General features: G+C 43.2%; 1 protein-coding gene across 1 annotated transcript; it reads left to right on the top strand.

The window, feature by feature from the left end:
- The first annotated feature begins 75 nt into the window (after positions 1 to 75).
- LOC106564727 (calpain-9) lies at positions 76 to 11,905 on the top strand. Its single transcript, XM_014131020.2, has 19 exons — positions 76 to 422; positions 1,466 to 1,535; positions 1,804 to 1,922; positions 3,974 to 4,107; positions 4,379 to 4,547; positions 4,830 to 4,999; positions 5,112 to 5,189; positions 5,363 to 5,523; positions 5,819 to 5,976; positions 6,151 to 6,359; positions 6,575 to 6,611; positions 6,693 to 6,773; positions 7,235 to 7,292; positions 7,543 to 7,607; positions 8,865 to 8,933; positions 9,071 to 9,149; positions 10,977 to 11,093; positions 11,260 to 11,318; positions 11,459 to 11,905. Exons 1-19 carry the CDS (start codon positions 252 to 254, stop codon positions 11,483 to 11,485), a joined length of 2,031 nt encoding a protein of 676 aa, XP_013986495.1. The 5' UTR covers positions 76 to 251; the 3' UTR covers positions 11,486 to 11,905.
- The last annotated feature ends 3,997 nt before the right edge of the window (positions 11,906 to 15,902 follow it).

Here is a 15,902-nt window from a genome sequence, read left to right as displayed (position 1 = left end):
ACCAGTTTATGTCTGGAGGGTGTGTACCTATCTACCCACCTGCTTGACAAGCTTGTCACTCCGTCCAAACCACATACATATCAAAGAAACAGGACAGGCAAAACACCAACGCCCCTCTCTCTCTCTCTCTCTCTCTCTCTCTCTCTCTCCCAGTCTCTGTCACTGCTCACAAACAAGGGACATCTCTCCCACACACACACACCGTCCTTCTCCATCTCTCCCTAGTTTCCCCTTTAGTCTGAGCCCTCAAAATGCCCGCCAAGTCGATCAGCACCCAAGGGGATGGGAAGACATTTGAGCAGCTGAGGCAGGAGTGTCTACAGAAGAAGAAACTCTTTGAGGACCCAGACTTCCCTGCCTGCGACTCATCCCTCTACTACAGCCAGAGTGTGCCCATCAACTTTGAATGGAAGAGGCCTGGGGTATGTAAGCTATAGTACAAATGGTCTACTACGAGGGCGCTAATGTGACAAATACTGTAATTAGTGGTAATTACAGCGTAATTAGAATATTTGTAGTTGACCGTTGAGAAGGAATGGCCTGGACGGGGTCTCTGTCGTAGGTAGATTGTGCTAATTTGATCTGAAGGCAAGACACTATACAATGTTAAAGTATAGAAGACTATAATCCTTATATTTACCTTATTCACATTATATCAAACCTCAAGACCTGGCCAGTTCTCTCTCTGTTGATGACGAGCTTTTATCCAACCATCCCTTTAAAACCAGTACTGCAAGAAAGGAATGTATTAGCCGATACGTTTATCTGGCTAATATCTAATTCCCTTTCTGAAGTGTTCATGTCTTGAAACTTGGAACTATAAAATGTCCTATGTACACAAATTAAGCTGGAGATACTGTACATGCCTGTCTCACGTGTAGGGCACAGTCTTCTGGAATGTAGCCTTGAAGCATGCATTGAATGTTTTCTCTCTGTTGACTTTGCTGGGAGTGGTGGTTGACAGGTTATGTGCTCAGAGAGGTTAGCTAATCTTAAGAGTTTACGCTAGCCAGTTTTCACTCATTGTATATCCACAACAGCATTCACACTGTGCATTTCAATACATACCGCTGACCACACACTGCCATTGAGAGTGAGTGCCTTGCCAAGGTTGACACAGCAATGTGTAACTAATAAGATCTGTGATCAACCATTAAAACTAGCATACCTCAAACCTCCAAGAAAACCATCTCTCCATGTAACATTAGAGACTAAAATGGGAAAGATCCAACTAAGATCCTATTTATGATCCTTACACATTTTTCTCTTGGGTGACCCTTGTGAATGAATACCTGTATCACTCTGTGTTTCTGCGTTCCAGTAACTGGGGACTTTGACTGATTAAGACGCCAGGAATGTGAACACACCTACCCGAGGCGGCAGAGTCACTCCTAACCCCATCTCCATTTAAACCTGTTTCTCCACTGTCACTAAGCCTCTTACACCTGCTCCTATTCTTTTACAGGAACTTTGCGAGAATCCCGAATTCATAGTCGGTGGGGCTGACAGGACAGACATATGTCAAGGAGCACTAGGTTTGTATACATAGTGCTTCTTATATGATACGAATCGTATATCATACATCCATATACAAACACTAGAAATAACAATGAGATATTTGTCTGGGGACCACAAGAAAGCAGATTGCGGGCCTGATGTGGCCCCCGGGCCTTGAATTGAAGACTTAGACTCTATAGCATTACATACGACAGCTAAGATGGGGGGTTATGTCCATGGTTTTCAGTGTGTAGGTCCTGACTCATTAAATCTCTCTCTCTGTCTGTCACTGTCTGTGTCACCCAGGGGACTGCTGGCTCCTGGCAGCCATTGCCTCTCTGACCCTCCATAAGGAGACCCTGGCCAGAGTGGTGCCCAACGACCAGGGCTTTGACCGCAGCTACGCTGGCATCTTCCACTTCCAGGTAGACTCGCCCACTACAAAGCTATCAACTGCCCATCACATTTATTGATAGAACATTGCATTTTATCTATATGACAATATTACATTATTCACAGAATGTTTGAGTCTTAAATGTTAATTGTTAAAGTGGCAAGAAAAAGTATGTGAACCCTTTGGAATTACCTGGATTTATGAATTCATTTGACATACAGTTTGACCTGATCTTCATCTAAGTCACAACAATAGACAAACACAGTCTGCTTAAACTAATAACACACAAATGATTGTATTTTTCTTGTCTGTATTGAATACACCATTTAAACATTCACTGTGTAGGTTGGGAAAAGTATGTGAACCCCTAGGCTAATGACTTCTCCAAAAGCTAATTGGAGTCAGGCGTCAACTAACCTGGAGTTGAATCAATGAGGCGAGATTGGAGATTTTGATTAGAGCTGCCCTGCCCAGTAAAAAACACTCTCAAAATTAGAGTTTGCTATTCACAAGAAGCGTTTCCGGATGTGAACCATGCCACGAACAAAAGAGATCTCAGAAGACCTAAGATTAAGAATTATTGCCTTGCATGAAGTTGGAAAGGGTTACAAAAGTATCTCTAAAAATCAGTCCACAGTAAGACAAACTGTCTATAAATGGAGAAATTTCATCACTGTTGCTACTCTCCCTAGGAGTGGCCGTCCTGCAAAGATGACTGCAAGAGCACAGCGCAGAATGCTCAATGAGGTTAAGAAGAATCCTAGAGTGTCAGCAAAAGACTTACAGAAATCTCTGGAAGATGCTAACATCTGTGTTGATGAGTCTACAATACGTAAAACACTAAACAAGAATGGTGTTCATGGGAGGACACCATGGAAAAGCCACGGCTGTCCAAAAAAAAACATTGCCGCACGTCTGAAGTTCGCAAAAGAGCACCTGGATATTCCAGTGCTACTGGCAAAATATTCTGTGGACAGATGAAACTAAAGTTTTGTTGTTTGGAAGGAATACACAACACTATGTGCGGAGAAGAAAAGGCACAGCACACCAACATCAAAACCTCATCCCAACTGTAAACTATGGTGGAGGGAGCATTGCTATCATCAACAGAAAAATGACTTTTTTTATCAAGACATTTTGCAGGGGAATGTAAGGCTATCTGTCCGCCAATTAAAGCTCAACAGAAGTTAGGTCAGGACAACAGGACAACAACCCAAAAGACAGAAGTAAATCAACAACAGAATGGCTTGAACAGAAGAAAATACGCCTTCTGGAGTGGCCCAGTCAGTCCTGACCTCAACCCGATTGAGATGCTGTGGCATGACCTCGAGCGGTTCACACTAGACATCCCAAGAATAGTGTGGAACTGAAACAGTTTTGTAAAGAGGAATGGTCCAAAATTCCTCCTGACCGTTGTGCAGGTCTGATCCGCAACTACAGAAAACGTTTGGTTGAGGTTATTGCTGCCAAAGGAGGGTCAACCTGTTATTAAATCCAAGGGTTCACACACTTTTCCCAACCTGCACTGTGAATGTTTACACTGTGTGTTCAATAGACATGAACAATTAATTGTTTGCGTGTTATTAGTTTAAGCAGACTGTTTGTCTATTGTTGTGACTTGGATGAAGATCAGATAAAATGTTATGACCAATTTCTGCAGAAATCCAGGTAACAGTAGGGTCCAAAGGGTTCACATACTTTTTCTTCCCACTGCACATAGTACTTACTGTATTGACATCAGTGATTACACAATTCTTTAGTTAAAGGAAGTCATCCGTAATTATAAACTGGGTGGTTCGAGCCCTGAATTCTGATTTGGCTGACAGCCGTGGTATATCAGACCATATACCATGGATATGACAAAATATTTATTTTTACTGCTCTAACTACGTTGGTAACCAGTTTATAATAGCAATAAGGAACCTCAGGGTTTGTGGTATATGGCCAATATATCACGGCTAAGGGCTGTATCTAGGCACTCCGCGTTGCGTCGTGCGTAAGAACAACCCTTAGCTGTGGTATATTGGCCTTACACCACACCGCCTCGGGCCTTATTGCTTAAGTATAGTCTCTCTCCTCCAGTTCTGGCAGCACAACAGATGGCTGGACGTGGTGGTGGATGACCGACTGCCTGCTGTGAGGAATCGCCTGGTGCTGCTCCACTCTGCCTCCAACAACGAGTTTTGGAGCGCACTGCTGGAGAAGGCCTATGCCAAGTATGTGTAACTTGTAAACTTTGAAAAGTACAGATATAACATTTATGCAAACTAAAATAGGTGTTTTGTACAACTATTGTCGGTTCTTATCGTCACGTTTGCTTGATAGTGTGTAGTTCATGTAAAACATGAGTATTGGATGATTGTAACCAATTTTTCACCAAATGCGTGCAGACACTCTGCAAAGCTTGGGTTAATTTTCAGATGCCTGCTATTTGATGCCCGTTATATCCCTAGTTAACCCATTCCATCCCATTCCTTGTCCTGTCAGGTTGAACGGGAGCTATGAGTCCCTGAAGGGAGGCTCTACCCTGGAGGCCATGGAGGACTTCACCGGCGGCGTGGGGGAGACGTACGAGACCAAAAGTGCTCCAACCGACCTCTTCAACATCATGAAGAAGGCCTACGACAGAGGCTCAATGATGGGCTGCTCTATCGACGTAAGGGCCTCCAAACAAGTTTCAATGGAAGACCATTATACATGGGGTCCTTAGACACCAGGTCCCGTATTTCCAAAGCGTCTCAGAATAGGAGTGCTGGTCAGATATAGGATCAGTTTTTGTCTTTTAGATTACAATGAATAAGATAATATAGACAGGATGGACCTGATCCTAGATCTACACTCCTACTACTATGAGACACTTTGTGAATATGGGTACAGGTTTGAGAGACATAGTCCTGGTCTTTGGTGGCTGATACAGTTAGTTTTTTTCTCTCTCCAGATCACCAGCTCTGCTGAGTCAGAGGCCCAGACAGCTTCAGGACTGGTGAAGGGACACGCCTACTCCATCACAGGCCTTGAGGAGGTTAACTACAGAGGAAAAAAGGTCAAGCTGATCCGGATCAGGAACCCTTGGGGACAGGTGGAATGGAACGGTGCCTGGAGTGACGAGTGAGTCCAGTTAATTTCCATCAGGTGTTGCTGAAATGAGTAGGAATAAAAACCAGCATACACTATGCATTATGGGAGAGTGGGTTATTCTGTCATGTTTTCTCTCTTACAGGTCCAGGGAGTGGAATGTGATCGACAGTTCTGAGAAGAAACGCATTCTTCAGAACTCCATGGATGATGGTGAATTCTGGTTAGTAACAACAGCGATTGTAATAGTTTTACATCTGGCACTACATCAAAGTTTCCCGCATGTTCAACAGCAATAGGCTTTCCAGTGGCCCTGAACAGTTACTGGACAAGGTCTGGGGACCACTCGTGTATACAGTGAAGACTTTTCTGAATCAAAAAGGTTGCTTGTTTCAGGATGGAGTTTGAGGACTTCAAGGCCAACTACGACAAGATAGAGATCTGCAACCTGACGCCGGACTCTCTGACGGACGACACCAAGCGGAAGTGGGAGGTGAACATGTTCGAGGGCAACTGGATCCGTGGCTCCACCGCAGGCGGCTGCAGGAACTTCATAGGTGAGAGGACAAGGTTGCAGACATAAATGTAATAAATAGACTTGACATGATTCCCTATTCTACATGAGAGATGAACATATATGTTCTACACAGTACATTTCCATCTGAGCTTTGTAATGTGACAGTCAGCTTGGTTCATACAAATTTGATGACCCAGATAAAAGGAATGCCAATTGTATCTTTATGATGAATCCACTGTGCCAGAAGTGACCAACCTTGATTCTGGAATGCCAGATAGTGTAGGCTTTTGTTCCAGCCCAGCAACAATACAACCATTTAAACCTGTTTTCCCCAGATACATTTTGGACCAACCCTCAGTTCAAGCTGATCCTGAAGCATGCTGACGATAATAATGATAAGTGCAGCGTGGTCATCGCTCTGATGCAGAAGAACCGCCGTGCGCTGAGGAAAGAGGGACTGGACCTGCAAACCATCGGCTTTGCTCTTTACGAGGTTAGAGAGACAACAGGCAAAGAGGCCATATGCACAAACAATAGGAATACATTGGTTTTCAATTTCCTAGTACATGCTACCTATAGTTACAGTTATTGTGGTTCATCACAAATTTCCTCATTAGAATTTGAAGGGTCTCTAAAAACATGTCCCTCCCTCTCTCTTCTCCCTCAGGCCCCTGCAGATGAGGACCACCTGGGGAAAGACTTCTTCCGGTACAATGGGTCCAAGGCTCGCAGTAAGACCTACATCAACGTGAGGGAGATCTCCGAGCGCTTCACCTTGCCCCCAGGGAACTACCTGCTGGTGCCCACCACCTTCCAGCCCCACGACGAGGCCGACTTCCTCATACGCATCTTCTCTGAGAAGGCAGCCGGAACCATGTAGGATATTTACATTTGGGAGTATTGTCTGTGAATCAGTATTAGTTTCAAGCAGATAGGTTGAATGAAAGCCCTTGATGACTGTAGCCAATCTACACTAAGATTTATTTGACTTTTAATATTACATGTAGCCTAAATTGTCATTCAATGTAAGATTTGCTGGACAAGTTAATGTATGTAATAGAAAGCTAATCACAGGATGTTGACATCAACAGGGAGATGGGAAACACAGTAGATGCTGATTTGCCCGATGTAAGTACTCTGCTATTGAATACCACAAAACTGCAATGATTTTTACTTCCTGTTGATGATGTATTGTGATGTATCTCTCAGCCCCCAATGCCCAGTCTACCAGAGGAGGAGACGGATGAGGAGAAGGGACTGAGGAGAATGTTTGAAAAGATTGCTGGTTCGGTAAGAAAGTAAAAATATTATAAGAAATGAGGAGAGCTGTTTCTGATAACTGGCAATGTCACAGATTCAGAGACTATGAGCATGTCGAAAGGAATACAGTAATGTCGTATCCCCTGGTCATAAGACTGTTAAATGGCTAACAACTACTGCTCTCCCTCTTATAATATCCCACTCTGTCAGACGATCCACACACTCTACCCTCTCTGACACACACCTTCACTGTCACTCTTACTCACACGCGCACACACTCGCATACAGCCTTACTCACACACTCATTATTGACGCCACACACTTGCACCACTCCAGTATCCCTGCATTGAATAAGGTACTGGCACTGAAAGAGCTCTCAAAGTAAGAATTTCACTGTACTGTTTTACACCTGTTGTGTCCTGTGGCGAATAAACTTTGAAACGTGTGCATAACCAGAAGGTAATATTTTGTCTATTGTGTCTTCTCCCTAGGACCAGGCCATCTCTGCCAAGGAGCTTCAGCAGGTGTTGAATGGAGTACTTAGCAGGAGTAAGCAGCCCTCCTCTTAAAAGTCCCATGTTTTATTACAACTCAGACGTTAGCATAAAGAGCAATTCAACGAATGTCATTTGAATACACATCCACACGCACATAGGTTGACTCTTGACTCTTTAAAGCTAAAAAAAAAAATTCAAAAAACTTGCACACTCTGAGGTTATACTTTCATGGATTACAGATTTTAGAATATTATCAGTATTATTTTAGGGATTTGTTATGATGTTCCTCTCTTTTCCTTCAGGGAGAGAGATCAAGTTTAATGGTTTGAGTCTCAACACCTGCCACAGCATCATCAACCTGATGGATGTATCCTTTACCTGTCCTAAATGCCTATAATGAGGCTTTGGAAAATGCATTACTGTGATCAATATTGGATTCATGCTTTTACAATATACACTATATTTACAAAAGTATGTGGACACTCCTTCAAATTAGGGGATTTGGCTATTTCAGCCACACAGTCATGCAATCTCCATAGTCAAACATTGGAAGTAGAATGGCCTTACTGAAGAGCTCAGTGACTTTCACTGTCATAGGATGCCACGTTTCCAGCAAGTCAGTTCGTCAAATTTCTGCCCTGTTAGAGCTGCCTTGGTCAACTGTAAGTGCTGTTATTGTGAAGTGGAAACGTCTAGGAGCAACAACGGCTCAACCGTGAAGTGGTAGCCCACACAAGCTCACAGAATGGGATCGCCGAGTGCTGAAGCGTGTAAAAATTCTGGCCTCGGTTGCAACACTCACTACCGAGTTCCAAACTGCCTCTGGAAGCAACGTCAGCACAATAACTGTTCATCGGGAGATTCATTAAATTAATTTCCATGGTTGAGCAGCCAAAGATCACCATGCGCAATGCCAAGCATTGGCTGCAGTGATGTAAAGCTCGCCGCCATTGGACTCTGGAGCAGTGGAAAGGCGTTTTCTAGAATGATGAATCATGCTTCACCATCTGGCAAGTCTGATGGATGAATCTGGTTTGGCGGATGCAAGAAGAACTACCTGACGGAATGCATAGTGCCAACTGTAAAGTTTGGTGGAAGAGGAATAATGGTCTGGGGCTGTTTTTCATGGTTTGGGCTAGGCCTCTTAGTTCCAGTGAAGGGAAATATTAACACTACAGTCTACAATGACATTTTAGACAATTCTGTGTTTCCAACTTTGTGGCAACAGTTTGGGGAAGGACCTTTCCTGCCCCTGTGCACAAAGCAAGGTCCATACAGAAATGTTTTGGTGTGTGGAAGAACTTGACTTGCTTGCACAGAACCCTGACCTCAACCCCATCGAACACCTTTGGGAAGAATTGGAACGCCGACTGCGAGCCAGGCCTTATCGCCCAACATCAGTGTCCGTCCTCACTAATGCTCTTGTAGTTGAATGTAAGCAAGTCCCCACAGCAATGTTACAACATCTAGTGGAAAGCCTTCCCAGAAGAGTGGAAGCTGTTATAGCAGCAAAGTGGGGACCAACTCAATATTAATGCCCATGATTTTGGAATGAGATGTTTGACGAGCATGTGTCCACATACTTTTGGTCATGTAGGTTATTTGCCTTGACAGATCAATCCAGGTTGACAATTCAGGGCAGCTTGAGTTTCAGGAGTTTAAGGTCTTCTGGGAAAAGATGAAGAAATGGATTGTAAGTACAGCATGACTACATGTTGCTGTCATTTACAATATCATATACATTGTTATACAATAGCCTATGATGGCAATTTAATATTGAACATGTGTGTGGATTGGAGGTGATAACGATGTCTATGGTGTTGGTTGCAGATGCTCTTCATTTCTTATGACACGGACCGGTCAGGGAAGATGTCCTCCTATGAGCTCCGCATAGCTCTCAAAGCAGCAGGTGAGAGACTACCGCTTGGTACATTTCGAATCTCACCGTACCTTGTCCGCTATGCAATCTGGTTTCAGAGCTGGTCATGGGTGCACCTCAACCACGCTCAAGGTCCTAAACGATATCATAACCGCCATCGATAAGAGACATTACTGTGCAGCCGTATTCATCGACATGGCTAAGGCTTTCGACTCTGTCAATCACAACATTCTTTTGGCAGACACAACAGCCTTGGTTTCTCAAATGATTGCCTCGCTTGGTTCACCAACTACTTCTCCGATAGAGTTCAGTATGTCAAATCAGAGGGCCTGTTGTCCGGACCTCTGGCAGTCTCTATGGGGGTGCCACAGGGTTCAATTCTCGGGCCGACTCTCTTCTCTGTATACATCAATGATGTCGCTCTCGCTGCTGGTGATTCTTTGATCCACCTCTACGCAGACGACACCATTCTGTATACCTCTGACCCTTCGTTGGACACTGTGTTAACTAACCTCTAGATGAGCTTCAATGCCATACAACTCTCCTTCTGTGGCCTCCAACTGCTCTTAAATGCAAGTAAAACTAAATGCATGCTCTTCAACCGTTCGCTGCCCGCACCTGCCCGCCCGACGGTTCTGACTTAGAATATGTGGACAACTACAAATACCTAGGTGTCTAGTTAGACTGTAAACTCTCCTTCCAGACTCATATTAAACATCTCCAATACAAAATTAAATCTTGAATCGGCTTCCTATTTCGCAACAAAGCATCCTTCACTCATGCTGCCAAACATACCCTCGTAAAACTGACCATCCTACCGATCCTCGACTTCGGCGATGTCATTTCCAAAATAGCCTCCAACACTCTACTCAGAAAATTGGATGCAGTCTATCACAGTGCCATCCGTTTTGTCACCAAAGCCCCATATACTACCCACCACTGCGACCTGTATGATCTCGTTGGCTGGCCCTTGCTTCATACTCGTCGCCAAACCCACTGGCTCCAGGTCATCTACAAGTCTCTGCTAGGTAAAGCCCCGCCTTATCTAGCTCACTGGTCACCATAGCAGCACCCACTCGTAGCACGCGCTCCAGCAGGTATATCTCACAGGTCACCCCCAAAGCCAATTCTTCCTTTGGATGCCTCTCCTTACAGTTCTCTGCTGCCAATGACTGGAACAAACTGCAAACATCTCTGAAGCTGGAGACTCTTACCTCCCTCACCAGCTGTCAGAGCAGCTCACAGATCACTGCATCTGTATTTAGCTCAACTGTAAATAGCCCATTCAATCTACCTCATCCCCATACTGTATTTATTTATCTTGCTCCTTTGCACCCCAGTATCTCTACTTGCACATTCATCTTCTGCACATCTTACCATTCCAGTGTTTAATTGCTATATTGTAATTACTTTGCCACCGTGGCCTATTTATTGCCTTACCTCTCTTATTCTACCTCATTTGCACATGTTGTATATAGATTTTTTTCTACTGTATTATTGATTGTATGTTTGTTTATTCCATGTGTAACTCTGTGTTGTTGTATGTGTCGAACTGCTTTGCTTTATCTTGGCCAGGTCGCAGTTGTAAATGAGAACTTGTTCTCAACTAGCCTACCTGGTTAAATAAAGGTGAAATTAAAAATAGGGTTAGAACAGAATGCCTGCATAGAAGGTCATATCTCAATGGTAGAATGCTAGTGTTGAATCCTGTCTTTGATCTTGAAGGTCTCGTTCTCTGTGAGTACTCCCACGCTTTCTCAAGGAGACATTTCAGGGGGCCAGAAAGACAAAGGCAAAGCTGTGACTTCAGGTGTGAATCAGAGCCTAACTAGTAACATTCTGTCTCCACCATCCAAGGCATGCATCTGAACACCAAGCTCCTCCAGCTGCTTGGCTTGAGGTTCGCTGATGAGAACTACGACATCGACTTTGATGACTACCTCACCTGCATCGTCCGCCTGGAAAATATGTTCAGTGAGTACCAAGGGGACTGTAACACCTTATGGGATGTAGCTGCTCAAATAACTTGTATTTTCGTGGAACAAGTAAACACTCAGAGATGTTTAATGCTTTGGAGTTGTTGGACATACCCAATGTTATATTGGTTGTTGACAAAAAATATATATTTGTCCTCCCCCAGGGGTGTTCCAAGCATTGGACAAAAGCAAGACAGGTCAGGTCAACATGAACATACTGCAGGTATAATAAAAATGTGTATAATATGAACATTACATTTTGTATAATATGTGTATATGTTTCCACTGTAAAGTCCATCCGGTGTGATGTGCCCACCAAGACACGATTTGCTTTTGATTATGAAAAAACTTTTCTCTTTTCAGTTCCTCCTTCTTTCCATGAACGTCTGAAGAGGATCCAGCAGAAGAACAAAGTAAAATAACAGGCTTGGGATGCAATATGTGTTGCTTGCAAATACACTAATCTCGAGTCGTTCCTGCTGGGAACGCGGTTAGCGAATACACTAGTTATAAACCATGCATAAAACAGAGCTATGTTTTAATGTTGTATGCCTTTGTCTCTCTTGAATTCTCTCTTGAATTCACTCTTTTGTTTTAAAACAAAACCAACATACTTGTGCCACAGTTTGGATCTTATGCCCATTGTATTTGACAATCAGGTGAATTTGTGTTAAATTCTGTTTACAGAGATGCTCCAAAAAGAAATAATGCACTGATCAGGTTTTTCAAGTTTCATCATGTTGACACCCTGTATCAGTTGATTTCTCAGTTTGGGATGAAACAAAATTAAAATATATTATGAAAATGTAATATCTGCTGTTTGTGTCTGAGCTTTAGATTTCTCCGTAAATATTAACATGTAGAATACTGTATCTCAGCATGCGTAAGAGGGAATTAAACAAATTGCCCTACTTAAATGACCAAATATTTATGGTGGAGCTCCAATGAGTCGATATTGATTTTGGGCTCTGATATCACCGCTAGCGGTTCTGGGGCCCCGCTAAATGTGGAGTATGAAATAAATTTTACATAGCAAAAATGTATCATTCTTTTTTTTTTTTACATCTGTTATTAGACAGTGGCAACGATGATGATTATGAACATGGTATTTTGCCTGCAATGCAGTGAAGAAAATGATATGACAACAATAACGTCTAATGTAACTGGCCCCTCTAACAGTACAACTGGCCCCAGCTTGGCCCCCCCAGTTGAAATGGTCTAGAACCGCCATTGGATATCACACGCTGCAAGATTCTTCACTTGGTGTTGAGGTTGTCGATACCACGCTGTCTCGAGAAAACTATGAGATTTAATGTAGCTAGAAGGAGCTGTGGCTCAAAGCAGCCTCAAATATTTTCAGTCAGACATTCACGCTTGCCAGAGTTGAAATATCTAGCCAACATTTAGAATTGAATAACATTGCTTGTGAACTTCAGAGATGTTGCGATTTGACAATGTGGCTTTGATTAAAGGCAAGTACAAACATATTAACAGTAATCATCGCTTCTTCTCTAGAGTCTACACGTTGTTGGTGATGCGAAATAAAGTCATCTCACTGGATTCTTCTCTGGCGAGCTCTCATTGGCTATTGCTCATCTCACACAACAAAAGCTTTGTAGATTTTGTGCTAATAAAATAAAACGGGCTATATCACAACCGGCCGTGATTGGGAGTCCCATAGGGCGGCGTACAATTGGCCCAGCGTCGTCCGGGTTTGGCCAGTGTAGGCCGTCATTGTAAATAAGAATTTGTTCTTAACTGGCTTGCATCGATTCCTGTTGTTCATTAACGATTAGTTTGGTCGTCTGGTCTTTACCAACGGAAGATGGGGAACACATGTATTAGGGAAAGGGGGATACCTAGTCAGTTGTACAACTGAATGCATTTCACTGAAATGTGTCTTCCGCATTTAACCCAACCCCTCTGAATCAGAGAGGTGCGGCGGGCTGCCTTAATGAACATCCACGTCATCGGCGCCCGGGGAACGGTGCTCAGGTGTTGCTTTATTATTCAGGAACGTGTCAAGACCTGACCCTCAGAACCTACCTTCCCTGTTGACTCATCTGTAGGAAAGATTTGTTTGTCATTTGGTCCATTCAACAACAGCGATTTTAACCTTGTTTCAGCAGGATGTTGTATCTATACCTTATGTCATGCCTTATTGGAACGCTTTTATTGATAATATCTGTCGGGAAAAGGTTTGGATGTTGCCACACACATACCTACTTAACTAAATTAAGGAAGTTTCCTTTAAAATTAATTCATAAATACATACTATCCTGTTAACCATTATTTGAAGAAGTTTAAGAAAAACTCAGATTGTACCTTTTGTAATGACCACCCAGAAACCGTTGCATTTGGCATTGTATTCATGTAAGGAAACTGTGGCAAGACATCAGTATATTTATAATTGAACACATTTATGAAGATTTTACACTATTGTTGAGAGATGTACTGCTTGGATTCTTTACCTACGATAGAAATAAGTTGAAACAATTTTATGTAATTCATTTCATTATTCTTTTGGCCAAATTTCATATTCACAAATGTAAATTTATAAACACAAATCAAATCAAATGTATTTATATAGCCCTTCGTACATCAGCTGATATCTCAAAGTGCTGTACAGAAACCCAGCCTAAAACCCCAAACAGCAAGCAAAGCATGTGAAAGAAGCACGGTGGCTAGGAAAAACTCCCTAGGAAAAACTCCCTAGAAAGGCCAAAAACCTAGGAAGAAACCTAGAGAGGAACCAGGCTATGAGGGGTGGCCAGTCCTCTTCTGGCTGTGCAGGGTGGATATTATAACAGAACATGGTCAAGATGTTAAAATGTTCATAAATGACCAGCATGGTCAAATAATAATAATCATTGTAGTTGTCGAGGGTGCAACAAGCACGTCCGGTGAACAGGTCAGGGTTCCATAGCCGCAGGCAGAACAGTTGAAACTGGAGCAGCAGCACGGCCAGGTGGACTGGGGACAGCAAGGAGTCATCATACCAGGTAGTCCTGAGGCATGGTCCTAGGGCTCAGGTCCTCCGAGAGAAAGACAGAAAGAGAGAATTAGAGAGAGCATATTTAAATTCACACAGGACACCGGATAAGACAAGAGAAATACTCCAGATGTAACAGACTGACCCTAGCTCCCCGACACATAAACTACTGCAGCATAAATACTGGAGGCTGAGACAGGAGGGATCAGAAGACACTGTGGCCCCATCCGATGATACCCCGGACAGGGCCAAACAGGCAGGATATAACCCCACCCACTTTGCCAAAGCACAGCCCCCACACCACTAGAGGGATGTCTCCAACCACCAACTTACCGTCCTAAGACAAGGCCGAGTATAGCCCACAACGATCTCCGCCATGGCACAACCCAAGGGGGGGCGCCAACCCAGACAGGAAGACCACGTCAGTGACTCAACCCACTCAAGTGACGCACCCCTCCCATGGACGGCATGGAAGAACACCAGTAAGCCAGTGACTCAGCCCCTGTAAAAGGGTTAGAGGCAGAGAATCCCAGTGGAAAGAGGGGAACCGGCAAGGCAGAGACAGCAAGGGCGGTTCGTTGCTCCAGCCTTTCCGTTCACCTTCACACTCCTGGGCCAGACTATACTTAATCATAGGACCTACTGAAGAGATAAGTCTTCAGTAAAGACTTAAAGGTTGAGACTGAGTCTGCGTCTCTCACATTGGTAGGCAGACCATTCCATAAAAATGGAGCTCTATAGGAGAAAGCCCTACCTCCAGCCGTTTGCTTAGAAATTCTAGGGACAATTAGGAGGCCTGCGTCTTGTGACCGTAGCGTACGTGTAGGTATGTACGGCAGGACCAAATCGGAAAGATAGGTAGGAGCAAGCCCATGTAATGCTTTGTAGGTTAGCAGTAAAACCTTGAAATCAGCCCTTGCCTTAACAGGAAGCCAGTGTAGGGAGGCTAGCACTGGAGTAATATGATCACATTTTTTGGTTCTAGTCAGGATTCTAGCAGCCGTATTTAGCACTAACTGAAGTTTATTTAGTGCTTTATCCGGGTAGCCGGAAAGTAGAGCATTGCAGTAGTCCAGCCTAGAAGTAACAAAAGCATGGATTAATTTTTCTGCGTCATTTTTGGACAGAAAATTTCTGATTTTTGCAATGTTACGTAGATGGAAAAAAGCTGTCCTTGAAACAGTCTTGATATGTTCTTCAAAAGAGAGATCAGGGTCCAGAGTAACGCCAAGGTCCTTCACAGTTTTATTTGAGACGACTGTACAACCATCCAGATTAATTGTCAGATTCAACAGAAGATCTCTTTGTTTCTTGGGACCTAGAACAAGCATCTCTGTTTTGTCCGAGTTTAAAAGTAGAAAGTTTGCAGCCATCCACTTCTTTATGTCTGAAACACAGGCTTCTAGCGAGGGCAATTTTGGGGCTTCACCATGTTTCATTGAAATGTACAGCTGTGTGTCGTCCGCATAGCAACACATTTTCTTACCTTACAAAAGAAATTGAACTATATTTTAAGACAATTAAATACTCTATTAACAAAAAATCTGTTAGAATTATAAATGTATGTCTGTCCCTTAAGGTCCTGTAATGTGATATTGTACCCCCTAGCCCAATTGTCCTTTGTATATTATTTATATATATACTCGTGTTCCCCCATGTACTTTCTGTATTGATTTGTTGTTAATTAAACTAAATTATAATAATAATATATATACAAAAAATAACTGCCTTGCGCAGAACGACAGATTTTTACCTTGTCAGCTCGGGGATTCCATCTAGCAACATTTCGGTTACTGGCCCAACGCTCCTACCCGT

This window comes from Salmo salar, chromosome ssa12 (assembly GCF_905237065.1).
Source record: "Salmo salar chromosome ssa12, Ssal_v3.1, whole genome shotgun sequence".
NCBI classification, from domain to species: domain Eukaryota; kingdom Metazoa; phylum Chordata; class Actinopteri; order Salmoniformes; family Salmonidae; genus Salmo; species Salmo salar.
The sequence above is the reverse complement of the archived record's forward strand: the minus strand, read 5'-3'. Positions and strand labels throughout refer to the sequence as shown.

Excerpts from the sequence above, each read along its gene's own strand:
- LOC106564727 (XM_014131020.2), top strand. The coding sequence starts at position 252 with ATGCCCGCCAAGTCGATCAGCACCCAAGGGGATGGGAAGACATTTGAG. Across the intron at positions 1,923-3,973 it reads CTGGCATCTTCCACTTCCAG|TTCTGGCAGCACAACAGATG; the intron begins GTAGACTCGCCC and ends TCTCTCCTCCAG. Across the intron at positions 7,293-7,542 it reads GAATGGAGTACTTAGCAGGA|GGAGAGAGATCAAGTTTAAT; the intron begins GTAAGCAGCCCT and ends CTTTTCCTTCAG.